Source organism: Pogona vitticeps, chromosome 14 (genome assembly GCF_051106095.1).
Source record: "Pogona vitticeps strain Pit_001003342236 chromosome 14, PviZW2.1, whole genome shotgun sequence".
Classification (NCBI taxonomy): domain Eukaryota; kingdom Metazoa; phylum Chordata; class Lepidosauria; order Squamata; family Agamidae; genus Pogona; species Pogona vitticeps.
This window is the reverse complement of record NC_135796.1, coordinates 10,001-28,498: the sequence shown is the minus strand read 5'-3', so window position 1 is coordinate 28,498 and position 18,498 is coordinate 10,001. Positions and strand designations below refer to the sequence as shown.

Sequence of the window (18,498 nt, the reverse complement as noted above, 5' to 3'; positions counted from 1 at the left end):
ACTCTGGAGAGGAGAGGGAGCCTTCCCTCCTGTCAATACTTGACTTTATTTTTACTATAATTTTCTGTTTTTCCATCTTGAGTACTACTAAGTATTACTAATTACTATTGTTTAGAATTCTTCTTAATTGTTTAATAAGTAAATGAGAAGAACAATAACTACAACAATAACCATTTATTAGTATATTTATGTACTACTCTTTCATGCAGTAATCTTATGAAGGAACACAAATATTCTAATTTAAAGACACTTAGTTCAAATGAGAAATTACAGACATCTAAAACCACCTTTACAAGTGGCTAATAAAAGAGAAAAGGGGAGGGGGGTTACTAATAAAAAGCAGGTGAAACAGACAAGCCCCGAAAGTCCATTGAATATCAGTCGTCCTCTTGAGGGTTCGGACACCAGTCAGGAAAAAAAGGCACGAGGAGGTTTCCTCCTCCCTAGTCCCTGCGAGAGTGAGGCGTCCTTCCTCTTCCTCCTCCTCCTCCTCCTCCTCCTCGGTCCATCTTGGAATCTGCCGCCCCCCCCCCCCCGCGCCCAGCAGGAACCCTTTAGGTGCCCGGGTTTTCATTTCACAAACTGGGAAGCTTCGGGGGGGGGGGGGGGTTGAAATGGTTAGGGTCCTCCGGCCTGAGGCTGCCAGCAGAGGGAGGCGAGAACTGGCCGGGCAGGCGAGTAAAGGAACCATCTAGCACGCTTGAACTCAGAGGGCCTTTCATGCTGACCTTCTAGCCTTCAGAACTCAGAGGGCAGGTCCTCCGGGCCCGCCTCTTCCTGCAAATCGCCATGGAGCCGTTCTGGCCTTCAAATATCAGAGGGCAGGACCTCAGGTCCCGCCTCTTCCTGCAAGTTGCTATGGGGACCTTCTAGCCCTTTACACTCAGAGAGCAGGTCTTCAGGGCCCGCCTCTTCCTGTCCCGTTGCCATGGCGACGCTGGGATGCTAAAGGCCGGTGCATTGGGCTTTTTCTTCCCCACCTTGTCTCCACAATTTTTGCCCCACCTGCCCCTGCGGTACCCAGAATTTGTTCCGGCTGCCCGCCATTGGGAGACCCCGACCTGCCCAGAACGTTGGGCCGCCCAGAGACGGCGGCTAGGTAAGGAGTTGGGGGGAGGGCTAGGCCCCTTCTCCCCCACCCCACCATAGGCTTTGTAGTCCTTTAGGACAGGAATCTAATCCAAGGTGGGAAAGGCAGTGCTCGGGATTTTTCAAGTCTATGGGCATGTGCAGAGTTAGAGTTTGTAACCTTCCCAAGAGGCTGGCCCTTAAGGAAAGGATTAAAGGGGGTCTGGGTGGATTTCGCTCCCTCCCTCTGCCTCCAAACCCCATAGGAAATGCAGGGCGGGACTCGGCCTTGTACTCGTCTCCCTCACTTTTCACTGCATTGAAATATTTGAAGTGTTTCATGGTTGTTTCTTTTATTTATTTTTTATATATGTAAGTATGCACGCATGTATTTATTGATGCATGTGTGTGTGTGTGTATTTATTTATTTATTTATTTATTTATTTATTTATGTATTTATTTATTTATTTATTTATGTATTTATTTATTTATTTATTTATTTATTTATTTATTTATTTATTTATGCTGTGATTTATATAGCACCCATCTGGCAGCCAAGGCCTCTCTGGCCCGTTTGTTTGCATTGCGATTGCGTTGTGGCCTTGCAGTCGTCTCCCTCACTTTTCACTGCATTAAATTATTTGAAGTTCTTCATGGTTGTTTCTTTTATTTATTTTTTATGTATGCATGTAAGTATGCGTGCATGCATGTCTGTATTTATGTGTGCTTGTGTGTGTGTGTGTGTGTGTGTGTGTGTGTGTGTGTGTGTGTGTGTTATTTATTTATTTATTTATTTGCTTATTGATTTATGTGATTTATATGGCGCCCATCTGTCAGCGAAGGCCTCTCTGGCCAGTTTATTTGCGTTGTGATTTTATTATTCCACCCTGGAGAGGAGAGGGAGCTGTCTTTTTCTTCCCACCATCAAGGGGACCTGGGTTTGTGGCTGATTTCTACTGCTTTTAATTCCACCCCCTGGTCCCGCTTTTCTCCCCCTTTTCACAGCCGCTTGTACTTGTCATTTGGAATAACTGGATTTTCCCTTCCGAACCAGGTGTCGTTCTTTCAGTGAGCTCGTTCACGCGGATGCAGAGCTTCATCGTTCGTTTGCGCCACCCTGCAACCTCGAGGAACGACCGGATCCAGAAAGGTCGGCGGGTAAGTGTGCAGGGGGCCGGCGGGATGGTAGGCATACCATGTGGGTCTGTCACGAGCCCCTCTGCCCCGTGACGGCCCTTGTAGTTGTTAACAGAGAAGAAAGGTGTGAAATAACGATTTAAAAAACCGCTCTGGGTAATTTTAACGCCCCTGGGCATGCACAGAGTTGCAGTTTTCAAACTTGCCGTTAGGATGGCCGGTCCAAAACAAAAAAGGATTAAGGCAGGTGTGTGTACAGGTGCGTATGTCTCTCGGCCCTTTACGCCTGCAGGACATGGCGAGCTGTCTCCAGTCTCCCTCCCAGCTCGGGTTCGAGTTCCGAGGTGGAGATTCCTGAGGACTTCCATCTCCCCTTCTTTCCCGCCAAGGACGAGAGAAAGTGCAGTTCGGGGCTGAGTGCCGTGACCGTCTTCTTTGTGTTTCATGTAAGTTATTATTTTATTATTACTCTTCTTCTGGCTTTTATTGTTCTTGTCTCCTCCAGCGCGCACGAGGGGGGGGGAGCAGGGCCGAAGGAAGGTTGGAGGACCCTCTCGCCCTACGCCGTGATCTGGCAGGCAGAGGAGGCCTTTTCTTTTTCCCTGTTCAGGCTGCCAGCAGACAGCTTTCTGCCTTTGTTGTATTTATTCGAAGAGCTCAGGCGGCAGTGCTTCAGAGGAGTCTGTCATCCATTATTAGGGTTCTTTAAAACAAACGCACCCACGTTTCCCTGCATTCTTCCCATGAGTCTCAGCCCATCTGTAAGAGACGCAGACCCCCTTACGCTCTCGGTCGTGGCACTATAGGATCCCACTCCCTTCTCTAAATCTCAAAAAAATACAGTGAAAGGGCCCACCAAGGCAGGGTGGGGAGGGGGATTGGAATCATCGGTTTCTTAATATCCTAGTAAAGTGTCTTCTTTAAAGTACGTTCATCGCCGGCCGGTTTTACATCTGAACTTGCATGGGTAATGGGTAATGGTGAATATGCAAAAGGGTTGCCAATAAAACCTGAAAATTCTCATTCCCCCCCACCTGCATTCTATTTTGTGTGAGCGCGAGTGTTACTTTTTAGACTTCAGGAAACAGCTTTGGGACCATGAGTTTCTTCTCTTATTTTATTTATTTATTTATTTATTTAATTTATATGCCTCCCACTCTACCCAAAGGTCTCTGGGCGGCTTACAACAATTAAAATTCAATACAATAAAATATAAAATGATTAAAATACAATTCAAATACGATTAAAATACAATTAAAATTGCCATCATAAAGACCCACAGCTACGGGGCGTGGACAACGGTAAAGAAGATCCAGGCGCAGACATCTGGTAGCTTTCCGATTAAACAGTGTACCAATTAAACAGCCGCCTAGAGTGGTCGAAATGACCAGATAGGCGGGGTATAAATAGAATAAAGAAATAAAGAAATAAATTGCCACCTGTTACAGCGTGGACAGTAGGGCAAAAAGCAATACTAATAATAAGAAGAACAATAACAATAACTGCAACAATAATAATCATTTATAACTATATTTATTTATTACCGTTTCATGCAGTAATCTTATTAAGGCACACAAATATTTTAATTTAAAGAATGGACGCTTAGTTCAAATGAGAAATTACAGATATCTAAAACCATCTTTACAAGTGGCTGATAAAGGAGAAAAGGGGAGGGGGGTTACTAATAAAAAGCAGGTGAAATAGACAAGCACCGAAAGTTCATTGAATTGCAGTCGTCCTCTTGAACGTTGGGAGACGAACCAGGAAAAAAAGACACGAGGAGGTTTCCTCCTCCCCAGTCCCTGGGAGAGCGAAGCGCCTTTCCTTTTCTTCCTCCACCTCCACCTCCTCCTCCTCCTCCTAGGTCCCTCTCAGGATATGCCCCCCCCCCATCGAGCAGGAGCCGTTTAGGAGCCGCGCTTTTAATTCCCCCAGCCGGGAAGCCTGGGGGGGGGGTTGAAATGGCTAGGGTCCTCCGGCATGAGGCTGCCAGCAGAGGGAGCCGAGAAGTGGCCGGCCAAGGGAGTAGAGGCACCGTCTAGCACGCTTGGACTCAGAGGGCCTTTCATGCTGACGTTCTAGCCTTCAGAACTCACAGGGCAGGTCCTCTGGTCCCGCCTCTTCCTGGAAGTTGCCCCAGAGCTGTTCTAGCCTTCTGAAATCAGAGGGCAGGTCCTCCGGTCCCGCCTCTTCCTGTTGCGTCGCCATGGAGCCGCTCCCAGCCAATAGAAATCAGAGGGCAGGTCCTCCGGGCCCGCCTCTTCCTGCAAGTCGCCATGGGGACCTTCTAGCCCTTTGCACTCGGAGAGCAGGTCCTCTGGGCCCGCCCCTTCCTGTCCCGTTGCCATGGCGACGCTGGGACGCTAAAGGCCGGTGCGTCACGCTTTTCCTTCCCCACTGTGTCTCCCCATTATTTGTCCGGCCTGCCCCTGCGGCACCCAGAGGCTGCTCCGGCTGCAACGCCGGTGGCAGGCCCGGCCTGCGGTGGACGCTGCCCCGCTCCTACCGGGGACGGCGGCTGGGTAAGGAGGCCCATGGGGGAGGGTGGGGTGACTGCTGGGACCCTTCTCCCCCATCCCATGATGGGCTTTGTAGTCCTTCAGGAGATGAATCTGATCCAAGTTGGGAAAGGCGGTCTTTGGGATTTTTCAAGTTTTGGGGCATGTGCAGAGTTACAATTGGTCTCCTCCCCATGAGGCTGGCCCTTAAGAAAAGGATTAAAGGGGGTCTGGGTGGATTTTGCTCCCTCCCTCTGCCTCCAAACCCCATAGGAAATGCAGGGCGGGACTCGGCCTTGTACTCGTCTCCCTCACTTTTCACTGCATTAAAATATTTGAAGTGTTTCATGGTTGTTTCTTTTATTTATTTTTTATATATGTAAGTATGCACGCATGTATTTATTGATGCATGTGTTTGTTTTTTTGTTTTTTGTTTGTTTGTTTGTTTGTTTGTTTGTTTTTTATTTATTTGTTCTGCGATTTATATAGCACCCATCTGGCAGCCAAGGCCTCTCTGGCCCGTTTGTTTGCGTTGCGATTGCGTTGCGGCCTTGCAGTCGTCTCCCTCACTTTTCACTGCATTAAATTATGTGAAGTTCTTCATGGTTGTTTCTTTTATTTATTTTTTATGTATGCATGTAAGTATGCGTGCATGCATGTCTGTATTTATGTGTGCTTGTGTGTGTGTGTGTGTGTGTGTGTTATTTATTTATTTATTTGCTTATTGATTTATGTGATTTATATGGCGCCCATCTGTCAGCGAAGGCCTCTCTGGCCAGTTTATTTGCGTTGTGATTTTATTATTCCACCCTGGAGAGGAGAGGGAGCTGTCTTTTTCTTCCCACCATCAAGGGGACCTGGGTTTGTGGCTGATTTCTACTGCTTTTAATTCCACCCCCTGGTCCCGCTTTTCTCGCCCTTTTCACAGCCGCTTGTACTTGTCATTTGGAATAACTGGATTTTCCCTTCCGAACCAGGTGTCGTTCTTTCAGTGAGCTCATTCACGCGGATGCAGAGCTTCATCGTTCGTTTGCGCCACCCTGCAACCTCGAGGAACGACCGGATCCAGAAAGGTCGGCGGGTAAGTGTGCAGGGGGCCGGCGGGATGGTAGGCATACCATGTGGGTCTGTCACGAGCCCCTCTGCCCCGTGACGGCCCTTGTAGTTGTTAACAGAGAAGAAAGGTGTGAAATAACGATTTAAAAAACCGCTCTGGGTAATTTTAACGCCCCTGGGCATGCACAGAGTTGCAGTTTTCAAACTTGCCGTTAGGATGGCCGGTCCAAAACAAAAAAGGATTAAGGCAGATGTGTGTACAGGTGCGTATGTCTCTCGTCCCTTTACGCCTGCAGGACATGGCGAGCTGTCTCCAGTCTCCCTCCCAGCTCGGGTTCGAGTCCCGAGGTGGAGATTCCTGAGGACTTCCATCTCCCCTTCTTTCCCGCCAAGGACGAGAGAAAGTGCAGTTCGGGGCTGAGTGCCGTGACGGTCTTCTTTGTGTTTCATGTAAGTTATTATTTTATTATTACTCTTCTTCTGGCTTTTATTGTTCTTGTCTCCTCCAGCGCGCACGGGGGGGGGAGGTAGCAGGGCCGAAGGAAGGTTGGAGGACCCTCTCGCCCTACGCCGTGATCTGGCAGGCAGAGGAGGCCTTTTCTTTTTCCCTGTTTAGGCTGCCAGCAGACAGCTTTCTGCCTTTGCTGTATTTATTCGAAGAGCTCAGGCGGCAGTGCTTCAGAGGAGTCTGTCATCCATTATTAGGGTTCTTTAAAACAAACGCACCCACGTTTCCCTGCATTCTTCCCATGAGTCTCAGCCCATCTGTAAGAGACGCAGACCCCCTTACGCTCTCGGTCGTGGCACTATAGGATCCCACTCCCTTCTCTAAATCTCAAAAAAATACAATGAAAGGGCCCACCAAGGCAGGGTGAGGAGGGGCATTGGAATCACTCTACCCAGAGGTCTCTGGGCGGCTTACAACAATTAAAATTCAATACAATAAAATATAAAATGATTAAAATACAATTCAAATACGATTAAAATACAATTAAAATTGCCATCATAAAGACCCACAGCTACGGGGCGTGGACAACGGTAAAGAAGATCCAGGCGCAGACATCTGGTAGCTTTCCGATTAAACAGTGTACCAATTAAACAGCCGCCTAGAGTGGTTGAAATGACCAGATAGGCGGGGTATAAATAGAATAAAGAAATAAAGAAAGAAATTGCCACCTGTTACAGCGTGGACAGTAGGGCAAAAAGCAATACTAATAATAAGAAGAACAATAACAATAACTGCAACAATAATAATCATTTATAACTATATTTATTTATTACCGTTTCATGCAGTAATCTTATTAAGGCACACAAATATTTTAATTTAAAGAATGGACACTCAGTTCAAATGAGAAATTACAGATATCTAAAACCACCTTTACAAGTGGCTGATAAAGGAGAAAAGGGGAGGGGGGTTACTAATAAAAAGCAGGTGAAATAGACAAGCACCGAAAGTCCATTGAATTGCAGTCGTCCTCTTGAACGTTGGGAGACGAACCAGGAAAAAAAGACACGAGGAGGTTTCCTCCTCCCCAGTCCCTGGGAGAGCGAGGCGCCCTTCCTTTTCTTCCTCCACCTCGTCCTCTTCCTCCTCCTCCTCCTCGGTCCCTCTCAGGATATGACCCCCCCCATGGAGCAGGAGCCGTTTAGGAGCCGCGCTTTTAATTCCCACAGCCGGGAAGCCTGGGGGGGTGTTTGAAATGGCTAGGGTCCTCCGGCATGAGGCTGCCAGCAGAGGGAGCCGAGAAGTGGCCGGCCAAGGGAGTAGAGGCACCGTCTAGCACGCTTGGACTCAGAGGGCCTTTCATGCTGACGTTCTAGCCTTCAGAACTCACAGGGCAGGTCCTCTGGGCCCGCCTCTTCCTGGAAGTCACCCTGGAGCCGTTTTAGCCTTCTGAAATCAGAGGGCAGGTCCTCCGCGCCCGCCTCTTCCTATCGCGTCGCCATGGAGCCGCTCCCAGCCAATGGAAATCAGAGGGCAGGTCTTCAGGGCCCGCCTCTTCCTGCAGGTCGCCATGGGGACCTTCTAGCCCTTTGCACTCGGAGAGCAGGTCCTCTGGGCCCGCCCCTTCCTGTCGCGTTGCCATGGCGACGCTGGGACGCTAAAGGCCGGTGCGTCGCGCTTTTCCTTCCCCACCGTGTCTCCCCATTATTTGTCCGGCCTGCCCCTGCGGCACCCAAAGGCTGTTCCGGCTGCAAGGCCGGTGGCAGGCCCGGCCTGCGGTGGACGCTGCCCCGCTCCTACCGGGGACGGCGGCTGGGTAAGGAGGCCCGTGGGGGAGGGTGGGGTGACTGCTGGGACCCTTCTCCCCCAACCCATGATGGGCTTTGTAGTCCTTCAGGAGATGAATCTGATCCAAGGTGGGAAAGGCGGTCTTTGGGATTTTTCAAGTTTCGGGGCATGTGCAGAGTTACAGTTGGTCTCCTCCCCATGAGGCTGGCCCTTAAGGAAAGGATTAAAGGGGGTCTGGGTGGATTTCGCTCCCTCCCTCTGCCTCCAAACCCCATAGGAAATGCAGGGCGGGACTCGGCCTTGTACTCGTCTCCCTCACTTTTCACTGCATTAAAATATTTGAAGTGTTTCATGGTTGTTTCTTTTATTTATTTTTTAACGTATGTAAGTATGCACGCATGTATTTATTGATGCATGTGTTGGTTTGTTGGTTTGTTTGTTTATTTATTTGTTCTGCAATTTATATAGCACCCATCTGGCAGCCAAGGCCTCTCTGGCCCGTTTGTTTGCATTGCGATTGCGTTGCGGCCTTGCAGTCGTCTCCCTCACTTTTCACTGCATTAAATTATTTGAAGTTCTTCATGGTTGTTTCTTTGATTTATTTTTTATGTATGTATGTAAGTATGCGTGCATGCATGTCTGTATTTATGTGTGCTTGTGTGTGTTATTTATTTATTTATTTATTTACTTATTGATTTATGTGATTTATATGGGGCCCATCTGTCAGCGAAGGCCTCTCTGGCCAGTTTATTTGCGTTGTGATTTTATTAATCCACCCTGGAGAGGAGAGGGAGCTGTCTTTTTCTTCCCACCCTCAAGGGGACCTGGGTTTGTGGCTGATTTCTACTGCTTTTAATTCCACCCCCTGGTCCCGCTTTTCTCGCCCTTTTCACAGCCGCTTGTACTTGTCATTTGGAATAACTGGATTTTCCCTTCCGAACCAGGTGTCGTTCTTTCAGTGAGCTCGTTCACGCGGATGCAGAGCTTCATCGTTCATTTGCGCCACCCTGCAACCCACAGAAGAGGAGTTCCGCCTGGTGGTTGTTGTTGTTTTTAAGAGTTATTGCAATTGCTTTTTAATGTTTTCTGTTTTTATTTCTGTTTTACGAGCTGTAGCCCACTGAGACTAGTCCTGTGACACTAACGGGAGTGGGATGCAAACTGAATAAATAAATAAAATTAATCTGTTTCTTAATATTCTAGTAAACTGTGTGCTTTAAACTATGTTCATTGCCGGCCGGTCTTACATCTGAACTCGCATGGGTAATTTTCCTGTTGAACGCACAAAGGGGATGCCAAAAATCCTGAAACGTATTATTTTACCACCACCCCCGCCTGCATTCTCTTTTGTGTGAGTGCGTGTGTTACTTTTTAGACTTCAGGAAAAGGCTTTGGGACTATGAGTTTCTGCTGTTATTTTAGCTACGGGATGTGGACAACGGTAAAGAAGATCCAGGCACAGATATCTGGTACCTTTCCAATTAAACAGTGTAATTGCCACCTCTTACAGCATGGACAGTAGGGTAAAAAGCAATAATAATAATGATAATAAGAAAAACATAATCACTGCAACAATAACAACCATTTATTACTATATTTATTTACTACCCTTTTATACAGTAATATTATTATGGCACACAAATATTCTAATTTAAAGAACCGACACTTAGTTCAAATGAGAAATTACAGACACCTAAAACCACCTTTACAAGTGGCTGATAAAGGAGAAAAGGGCAGGGGGGGGTTACTAATAAAATGCAGGTAAAATAGACAAGACCCAAAAGTCCATTGAATAGCAGTCGTCCTCTTGAGGGTTGGGACACCAGTCAGGAAAAAGAGGCACGAGGAGGTTTCTTCTTCCCTAGTCCCTGCGAGAGCAAGGCGTCCTTTCTCTTCCTCCTCCTCCTCCTCCTCCTCCTCCTCCTCGGTCCATCTTGGGATCTGCCCCCCCCCCCCCCGTCCCCAGCAGGAACCCTTTAGGTGCCCGGGTTTTCATTCCACAAGCTGGGAAGCCTGGGGCGGGGTGTGAAATGATTAAGGTCCTCTGGCCTGAGGCTGCCAGCAGAGGGAGCGGAGAACTGGCCGGGCAGGCGAGTAGAGGAACCATCTAGCACGCTTGGACTCAGAGGGCCTTTCATGCGGATGTTCTAGCCTTTGGAACTCAGAGGGCAGGTCCTCCGGGCCCGCCTCTTCCTGTAAGTCGCCATGGAGCTATTCTAGCCTTCGGAAATCAGAGAGCAGGTCCTCTGGGCCCGCTTCTTCCCACAAGTTGCCATGGAGCCATTCCAGCCAATGGAAATCAGAGGGTGGGTCCTCAGGGCCCGCCTCTTCCTGCAAGTTGCCATGGGGACCTTCTAGCCCTTTACATTCAGAGAGCAGGTCCTCTGGGCCCGCCTCTGCCTGTCACGTTGCCATGGCGACGCTGGGACGCTAAAGGGCAGTGCATCGGCTTTTTCTTCCCTGCCGTGTCTCCCCAATTTTTGCCCCACCTGCCCCTGCAACACCCAGAATCTGTTCCAGCTGCCCGCCGGTGGGAGACTCCGGCCTGCACAGAACGCTGGGCCACCCGGGGACGGCGGCTAGGTAAGGAGGCCCGTGGGTGAGGGTGGGGTGAGTGCTGGGCCCCTTCTCCACCACCACACCATGGGCTTTGTAGTCCTTTAGGACAGGAATCTGATCCAAGGTGGGAAAGGCAGTGCTTGGGATTTTTCAAATCTCTGGGCATGTGCAGAGTTACAGTTTGTATCCTCCCCATGAGGCTGGCCCCTAAGGAAAGGATTAAATGGGGTCTGGGTGGGTTTGTCTCCCTCCCTCCCTCCCTCCCTCTCTTTGCCTCCAAACACCATAGGAAATGCAGGGCGGGATTCAGCCTCTTAGTCGTCTCACGTTTCACTGCATGAAGTGATTTAAAGTTCTTCATGGTTGTTTCTTTTATATATTTATTTATTTTGTTTTGTTTATTTATTTATCTATTTATTTATTTATTTATTTGATTTATATAGCACCCACCTGTTAGCGTTCCCTAGCCTGCAGAGTCACAGTGCAGCCACAGGAGGGCGCCCTTTTCATGGGGGGTGAAGTGGAAGCGTTACCAACCTGCATAGTAGCAGTGTAGCCACAGGGAGGCGCCCTTTTCATTGGGGTGAAGGGGTAGCGTCCCCTAGCCTGCAGTGTTGCAGCTGAGCCACAGGAGGGTGCCCTTTTTGTGGGGCTAAAAGGGTAGCATTCCCTAGCCTGTAGATTTGCAGTTGAACCACAGGAGGGCACCCTTTTTGTGGGTTAACCCCTCATGTGGATGGATCTGTCCTGGCCCCTCCGCCCCTGGTTATTGGGGTAGGAAACAGTTTACGCGAAAGGCCACTTGGGGTGTTTTTCAGACTTCTAGGCATGCAGAGTTCCCATTTCAGAAAGGCCTTGGTGATGGACAGCCATAAAAGTGTCCCAGCAAGTCTGTGGTAAGGGGTATCTGCTTTGGGACCCGTCACACGCAATGGTCCAGCTCCTGATGCTCCTCCGCCAACCAGAAGCTAATTCTTAGAGGGGCTTTTTCCATCTTTTTGTCTCTCCTTCTGCCGCGTACAAAAAGGCCCAGCCCTGTTGGACCGAGTAGCTAGCTACTTTCATTTCCCATTTATGTAATTAAAGCATTCCTAATTCTTCTGATTCTTATCACCTTTATTAGGTCTTTGTCTTTTAACAAAAAATTCAGTGTGCACGCAAATAGCTGTTTGTTTGTTTATTTTATTTATCCAGAGACTTTAAAAAGCAGTATTTCAGCATAGGTTGTAACCTCAATATGCTTGCTGGGGATTCTTGAAGTTCTAAACGAAGGAGGCTCCATTTCATAGGACAGATCAGTTTTCAAGTTGTTGCACACGGTGCGTTATGATTGTCCTGTGTTATGACTATCTAATATTGGGAAAAACATTTAATGGTTGAGAATTTGATTCATCAGGTCAATGGAAGCTTATTGTAAGATGCAGAATACATAGAGTCAAGTTTATCTATTTTAAAATAAAATGAGAAGGACGTTGTGCCAATGATGCATGGTATCAGAATGATAATAGTATAAATTAGAAGGATTAAAAAAAGCATTTAGAAAATAGTATCGAATGACTGATTTACAGACATTGTCTACACTAGCGAACCATATCACGAAAATAAAGCATGGCAGTTCCTGACATAGTTTTAGACCTGTAATAAATAATTTCTTCATTTAAAATATTTTTTCTCCACTCTGTTCCTACAAAAAAACCCAAGACAGCTTCCATCGTTAAGGACCTAATGTTACAAGGTGATATCATTAATTATTGAAATATTAAAGAAGTATGAGTATGAATATCCGAAAAAAATGTTATTGAAAACTGTTAGAAAAACAGATTTAGAAGCCAGAAAATTCAAGCCAACCCGTTTCTTGTCTTCTGTTATTCGTTGCAGAAAAGCCTGCCTGAAGAGGCAGGTCTCCACCTGCTTGGACAAGGACAGCACGGAGAACACTTCTCCTTTCAGGGAAGAGATGCAGCGTACCAGGAGCAAGATGCTCACAAAGCATCATGTCAGGTTACCGGGTTTGTTTTTTCACAGCCAAAACCAAAGATTTTGTGTCCTTGTAAAGGGTAGAGTTAGTTCTTGTGGACTGAGGTCCATTTCAGGAGTCAAGAACCTGTGCTGCTTTTAAGATCACAAGTTTCCCCTTTAGGCATTTGTTGGGGTACTCCCGGATGACTTCCAAGGAGGGGGAGCCCTATTCTTCAGGCTTTCCCCACCGAAATTCCCATGGCTGGAGGTGAGGCGGGGAGGACCAGTTTTTCCATAAGAGGATCAAGAGTACCAAGCTGTTAAAAAAGACCCAGGCACAGTAAGCGAAAAATAGAAAGCAAAAAAAGAAAAGAAAAGAAAGAAAGAAAGAAAAGAATGAAAGAAAGAAAGAAAGAAAAAGAAAAGAAAAAAAGAGAAGAAAAGGAAAGTGTGCTGCTTCTATACCGCCCCATAGTGCTTCAAGCACTCTCAGGGTGATTTACAAGTTAATTATGCAGGCTACACATTGCCCCCACCCAGCAAGCTGGGTACTCATTCTACCAACCTCAGAAGGATAGAAGTCTGAGCCAACCTTGAGCCGGCCACCTGGGATCGAACCCCAGGTCGTGAGCAGTTTTGGCTGCAGTACAGCATTTTAACCAGTCCACCACGAGGCTCTCATAAGGATGGAGGTTCCATATGGAGCTGCAGTTTTCTCCATTTTCCTTCAATGAAAGTTAGAAAAAAAATAATATTTGAACGACTGTAACAAACTAGCGCTAATTGGACAGCAACGGGTTGTGATGCAGGGCAACGCCAACAGAGTAAGGTCACGTTCATTTACCGAGAGGATGTCACACAAAGTTGACAGCCAGGGGCAGAGGTGGGAAAAAATATCCTGAAATTCAGGTTTCCAAGACACTATTATTTATTTATTCATTTTAGCTAAAATACTTTTAGCCCGCCTTTCTCCTTAAAGAGGCCTCTTACATTGTTGAAAGACAATAGTTAAAAGCAGAAAGAAGGACTATCCAACAGTGGTTTACATCATTAAAAGGCCATATTTAAAGTTAGGACCAATGAATACAGAGAGGCACCTTCCATCAACAAAATATTATATTAAAGGTAAAAGCAGTATGTGAATATTATAAATGAACAAAGTAAAATCACTCTGAATAAAGCAAAACACAAGTAGTAGTAAACATCCAGTCATAGGTATAATGCATGAAAATCCACCTAAAAACCACACTTAGGTAGGCAGACAGTCTGGGAAGATTTGCCTGAAGAGAAAGGGCTTTATAGGTCAAAACCAGCTGTTTAAATTGAGCCCAGAAACCGATCGGCAGCCTGCGGAGCTGCCATAACACGAGGGCGAGGCGATCCCTATCAGGAACCACAGTCCGCAATCCGGCCACCACGTTTTAGTCCTGCGGAAGTATCTTGACACTTTCTATCGACGCGACCAGTTGGAGCCTGTTACCCAATCTGGATTGATTATTAAGCTACAATAAAGGGTACTTCTTGAGCCCACAATCACTCCTTATGATAAACTACCCCTATGGGCTTAACTCCCACCCCCCACTCCACCTGCACAGAAGGCTAGACTGCCGGTCTCCTTCAGAAGCAACGCCGACGCAAGGCCAGAGGCGTGGGATGTACGATGAGCAATTACCTCCATGTGAAGATCCCTGAGCAGTTGCAGAGCGGATCCCGTCTGTTTATGGATCTCCATAGGAAGATAGCCAAAATAACCCCTGAAGGGATTTTCTTTTCCCCGTCATCCTATAAAGAAAAATACAGAATCAAATGTCCTGTACAGAATCCCCATCCTAAAAAGACAGCTATAGATTGGTTACACGTTCCTCTATATAGGAAGAGACACGAAAGCATCCTTGAAGGAAAGCCCACGAAGGGATTTCCTTCGTCCCGTCATCGTACAAAGAAGAAACTAATCCTGGCACATTAACGTTAAGAAGCACATTAACATCCAAAGCATTAGTTTACATTTTGTTTCTTTCTCTTCTGGCAGGTATTAAGAAAAAGAAACCACCACAGCACACGTTCCTTTATCGATACTAATAGAGAAAACGGAAGCTCCTATTCCACACATTTATAGAAGACGTTTCGGCCGCTCTACGAAGGCGCAAGCACCTCCTCTCGACGTCTCCGACGCTCCTACTAAGGGAAAGTAAACTATTTAGTATCAGCGGATCGCTTCTTACAAATCCGCTTTGTCTAGAGAACCCGACAAACAGCCCTCCAACTTATGAGTTCTAAGACGACCGTGTAGATTTTATTCATTTGAAGTTTTTCTACCCTGTGTTCCTGCTGAAAACAGGACCCAAGGTGACTCACAGCATTAAAAGACAATATTTATAAGTTAAAATCAGCAATCAACCCAAAAATTTGTATAACATCGTTATTCCTATCCTGATTATTCCTAACGAAAACATCCAGTTTTGTGTAGTGGAGAGAGTACGTTAAGAAATCAGGAAGTCCGGGCTGAAATCCTCGTTGAGAAACATCACAGAGCATTAAATTAAGCATTGTGCTCTTGGTTCTTAACCTTTGTTACTCGGATGTTTTTGGACTGCAAGTCCCAGAAGCCTTCACCATCAGGTCTACTGGCTGAGGTTTCTGGGAGTTGCAGTTGAAAAACACCTGAGTAACAAAGGTTAAGAACCACTGTGTTAGTCAATCTAGATTGATTACTAAGCTACAATAATGGGTACTTCTTGAGCCTACAGTGGCTCCTTATGATACACTGCCCATATATGCTTAACTCCCACCGCCACGGAAGGCCAGACTCCTGGGCTCTTTCAGAAGCAACGCTGATCCAAGGCTAGAGGCAGGGGTGTATTTATTTATTTTATATCTCGCCTATCTGGTCTTACGACCACTCTCATGTATGAGCAATTGTCTCCAAGTGAAGATCCCTGAGTGCTTGCAGAGTGTATCCTGTCTGTTTTGGTTAGCCTCTGAAGGAAAGTCTATGAAGGGATTTCCTTCACCCCATCATCCTATAAAGAAAAATACAGAATTAAATCTGGTGCACCAACTCCCCTGCCGAAAAGACAGCTATAGAAGGCCTACACCTTCCTCTATATAGGAAGAGACACCAAAGCATCCTTGAAGAAAAGTCCACGAAGGGATTTCCTTCGTCTTGTCATCCTATAAAGAAAAAACTAAGCTTGCCGTAGTAACGTTAAGAAGCACATTAAGATGAAAAGCATTCCTTTGCATTTTGTTTCTTTCTCTTTTGGCAGGGAACAAGAAAATAAAGCATAAGAACACTAATACTAATAGAGAAAACGGAAGCTCCTCGTCCACACGTTCATAGAAGAAGTTTCAGTGGTTCCATGAAGCTGCAAGCGCCTCCTCCTTGTGTCTCCGATGCTCCTGTTAAGGCAAAGTAAAATATTTAGTTTCACCGGATCGCTTCCTACAAATCCGCTTCATCTAGAGAACCTGACAAATAGCCCTGCAACTTAGACCACGGTGTAGATTTTATTCATTTAAAGTTTTTCAACCCTGTCTTCCTGCTAAAAACAGGACCCAAGGGGACTCACAGCATTAAAAGACAATATTTAAAAGTTAAAATCAGTCATTAATTCCAAAAATTGCATAACATCGTTATTCCTATCATGATTATTGTTAACAAAAATACCCCGTTTGCTGTAGTAGAGAGAGCACGTTAATAAATCAGCAAGCCTGGGTTCAATACCCACCGAGAGGAGTAACACTGAATTAAACAAGAGCATTGAATTAACATTCTGCTGTTGGATGAAAATTGGTATCATTCACTTTGAAACCTAGGCGTTATGCTTCTTGCATAGAATTTTTCCATCCAGAACACACAGGCAGGGGTGGCTGCCAGTTTTTGTTTACTAATTACATGCCTAGAACAGACAAACCCACTGCTTTATTTTCCTGTTTGGGAATGTCTTCTTTTTTTTGTTTTGTTTTGTTTTTGTCACACCCCCTGAAAGAGGTTTTTGGGGGAAGGAACATTCCTTAGGCAACATTCGATTCCCTGAAATAAAGCCAACGTTGCATAAGTCGTTGTTTTGTCTGGTGGTTTTTTTTTTTAACGCACACTTAGAATGGTCAAATTAGAAATTCCAAGTTCCCAATTTATTTAGTAGATTTGGACACCCCAGCTGAAGAAAACTAAGATTGACCAGTGCCTGATGTTTCATCCGAGAAGCCAAAATAGGAGGACAGTATTTTTAGGCAGCACTATTTTTATTGAGAAATACATATTCATTTTGTTGCACGTTCATTGAATTTTGCGGTCGAGTCATTCTAGCAGCCTGTCATCATGGAAGAGGAAATATTTAAAATGAAGCTGCAGCTTAATAGTCTGTGCAACACAGAGGAAACCATTAAGTCCTTGAAATTACTGAGCCGAAACCTCTGGACAGCACAAGATCCATTAAAAAGAGGTTGTTTGGCTATTTGATGGGGTCGGGCTGGCAGACAGTAGATGAGACCCTGGGGGGGGGGGGGATTGCAGTAGAGTAACACAGGTCCCCGACTATAAGTTTTATCAGAGAGAGCGTAGATTTCCAAACAACCGCAGGCAAGTAAAAAGGAAGGTAATAAACGACTTGACTTTGTGTAGAAAAGGCTGCCAAGGTGGATCAAACCTTTTCTAGGGGCTCGTCAGATGGAAACACCCCCCGCCCCGCTGAACACCCAATTTATCACCCCCACCAACAAACTTTGAACGTTGATCTGAAGAAAAAGGCCTTCTTGGTCAGGCTTGGCTACCTGGAATCCGAAACGAACTTGTGGAGCAAGCGAAGAAGAAGCAGGAAGAGCAGCAGCCGCCGCCACCGCCGCCGCCGGTCTCCTCAGGTTGACGATACAGCGGCCAGCCAGCAAACCCCACCCCTCCCGTTTAGTTTATATACGAAACGCGCGAGGTGAGGGGCTCTACGTCACGAGACGGCCCAGTTAATTGGGGGGCGTATCGGGCAGTGGATTGAATTCAACCAGTGGGCTTTAAAAAAACCCGGGAGGAGGCGGTGCTGCGGAAAGTGAGGGAAATGCCGCTTGAGGGGTGTTTCGACTTCAGGTTCCCATGCGAAAGGAAGTCGGGGTCGTTCTCGTGCGGGGGCTGGGGGGGTTGAGTTCTACGCGGGGAAGCGTTCGAGGTACTAATGAAGGGACTGTGCCGTGTTAGAGGTGGTTTTTGTTTCTTTCGTTGGTGAAGCAAAAGAGAGAAGAGGTTAAGAGTGTCTAGGGTTCCGTTGGGGAGGTGCACCTCTTTGTACGAATCAAGTGAAGGGGGAGCGTTTGAGTGTTTTACCTCTCCTGGGAAAGGTTTTTGAAAATTTGAAAGGTTTTGAAAGGAAAAGGGGTCCGTGTTGCATTGTTAAAGGGCATTGCGGAGGTGCGGTATTTAAATGACTGAAAACTGAAATCTTGTAGGTGGCTTTGATTTGAGTAAATTGCATGTGGGTTTTTGTTGGTTAGGGTTTACTTATTTGTGCCCTCGTAATTGTGCGTTCGAATTCTTATTTGAAAAGAAATGTTTAAAAAAATCTAAGAAGTTGTCACTGAATTACGGGACGGTGATTTGGAAGTGAGGTATTTAAAGCTCTGTAAGGTGCATTCTTTGAGGTCACAGCGATTGGTATAAATAGCATGTGGGTTTGTGTTCTTTAGGGTTTACAGTTCTGGTTCCTTTTGTATTAATTAGCGCCATCCCAAGCGCGGTCCGGAGTCTGTATGTGAAGAGCAATGTTTAAAAAAATCGGCGTAAGGGGTGTGCAATGCATTGTGGGAGCGTGGAGAGAAACGAGCGTTTAAAGTAGGGTTCGGGTTAAAGTAGCGCAAGGTGTATTTTTGGAGTTGAGAGAGATGTGAATAAATTCGTTGCGGCTTTGTTCGTGTGGTTTAATGGTTTGAAATGTGGTTTTGGCGAGCACATTTGTGGAACGCATGGAGGAGGGTTTGTAGAAACGATTGAAAGCTTTATGT

At 46.3% G+C, this 18,498-nt stretch overlaps 1 protein-coding gene and 1 long non-coding RNA gene across 7 annotated transcripts in view; one reads left to right on the top strand and one right to left on the bottom strand.

Annotated features, from left to right (window-relative positions):
- The first annotated feature begins 897 nt into the window (after window positions 1-897).
- LOC144584797 (uncharacterized) lies at window positions 898-16,573 on the top strand. 6 transcript variants are annotated; one of them, XR_013539253.1, is made up of 7 exons: window positions 926-1,099; window positions 2,123-2,226; window positions 2,498-2,651; window positions 5,681-5,784; window positions 6,056-6,209; window positions 14,540-14,856; window positions 15,777-16,573. XR_013539253.1 is itself a non-coding variant. In XM_078381838.1 (6 exons), exons 1-3 carry the CDS (start codon window positions 943-945, stop codon window positions 2,561-2,563), a joined length of 327 nt encoding a protein of 108 aa, XP_078237964.1. In that variant the 5' UTR covers window positions 898-942; the 3' UTR covers window positions 2,564-2,651; window positions 5,681-5,784; window positions 6,056-6,209; window positions 14,540-15,668. The 6 variants fall into 6 exon arrangements, 3 of the variants coding, with proteins under 3 accessions (XP_078237964.1, XP_078237965.1, XP_078237966.1); XM_078381838.1 differs by lacking the exon at window positions 15,777-16,573 and having other exon boundaries at window positions 898-1,099; window positions 14,540-15,668; XR_013539254.1 differs by lacking the exon at window positions 14,540-14,856 and having other exon boundaries at window positions 928-1,099.
- The window catches only part of LOC144584798 (uncharacterized), a 7,090-nt gene continuing 305 nt past the window's right edge, over window positions 11,714-18,498 (bottom strand). The window contains exons 1-4 of the long non-coding RNA XR_013539255.1: window positions 17,284-18,498; window positions 15,459-15,909; window positions 14,183-14,685; window positions 11,714-13,235 (exon numbers count right to left, since the gene is read on the bottom strand). The exon at window positions 17,284-18,498 is cut by the window's right edge and continues 305 nt beyond it. This is a non-coding gene — a long non-coding RNA (uncharacterized LOC144584798). The remainder of the gene's footprint in view (window positions 13,236-14,182; window positions 14,686-15,458; window positions 15,910-17,283) is intronic.

Excerpts from the sequence above, each read along its gene's own strand:
- LOC144584797 (XM_078381839.1), top strand. The coding sequence starts at position 943 with ATGCTAAAGGCCGGTGCATTGGGCTTTTTCTTCCCCACCTTGTCTCCA. Across the intron at positions 1,100-2,122 it reads CGCCCAGAGACGGCGGCTAG|GTGTCGTTCTTTCAGTGAGC; the intron begins GTAAGGAGTTGG and ends CTTCCGAACCAG. Across the intron at positions 2,227-2,497 it reads GGATCCAGAAAGGTCGGCGG|GACATGGCGAGCTGTCTCCA; the intron begins GTAAGTGTGCAG and ends TTACGCCTGCAG.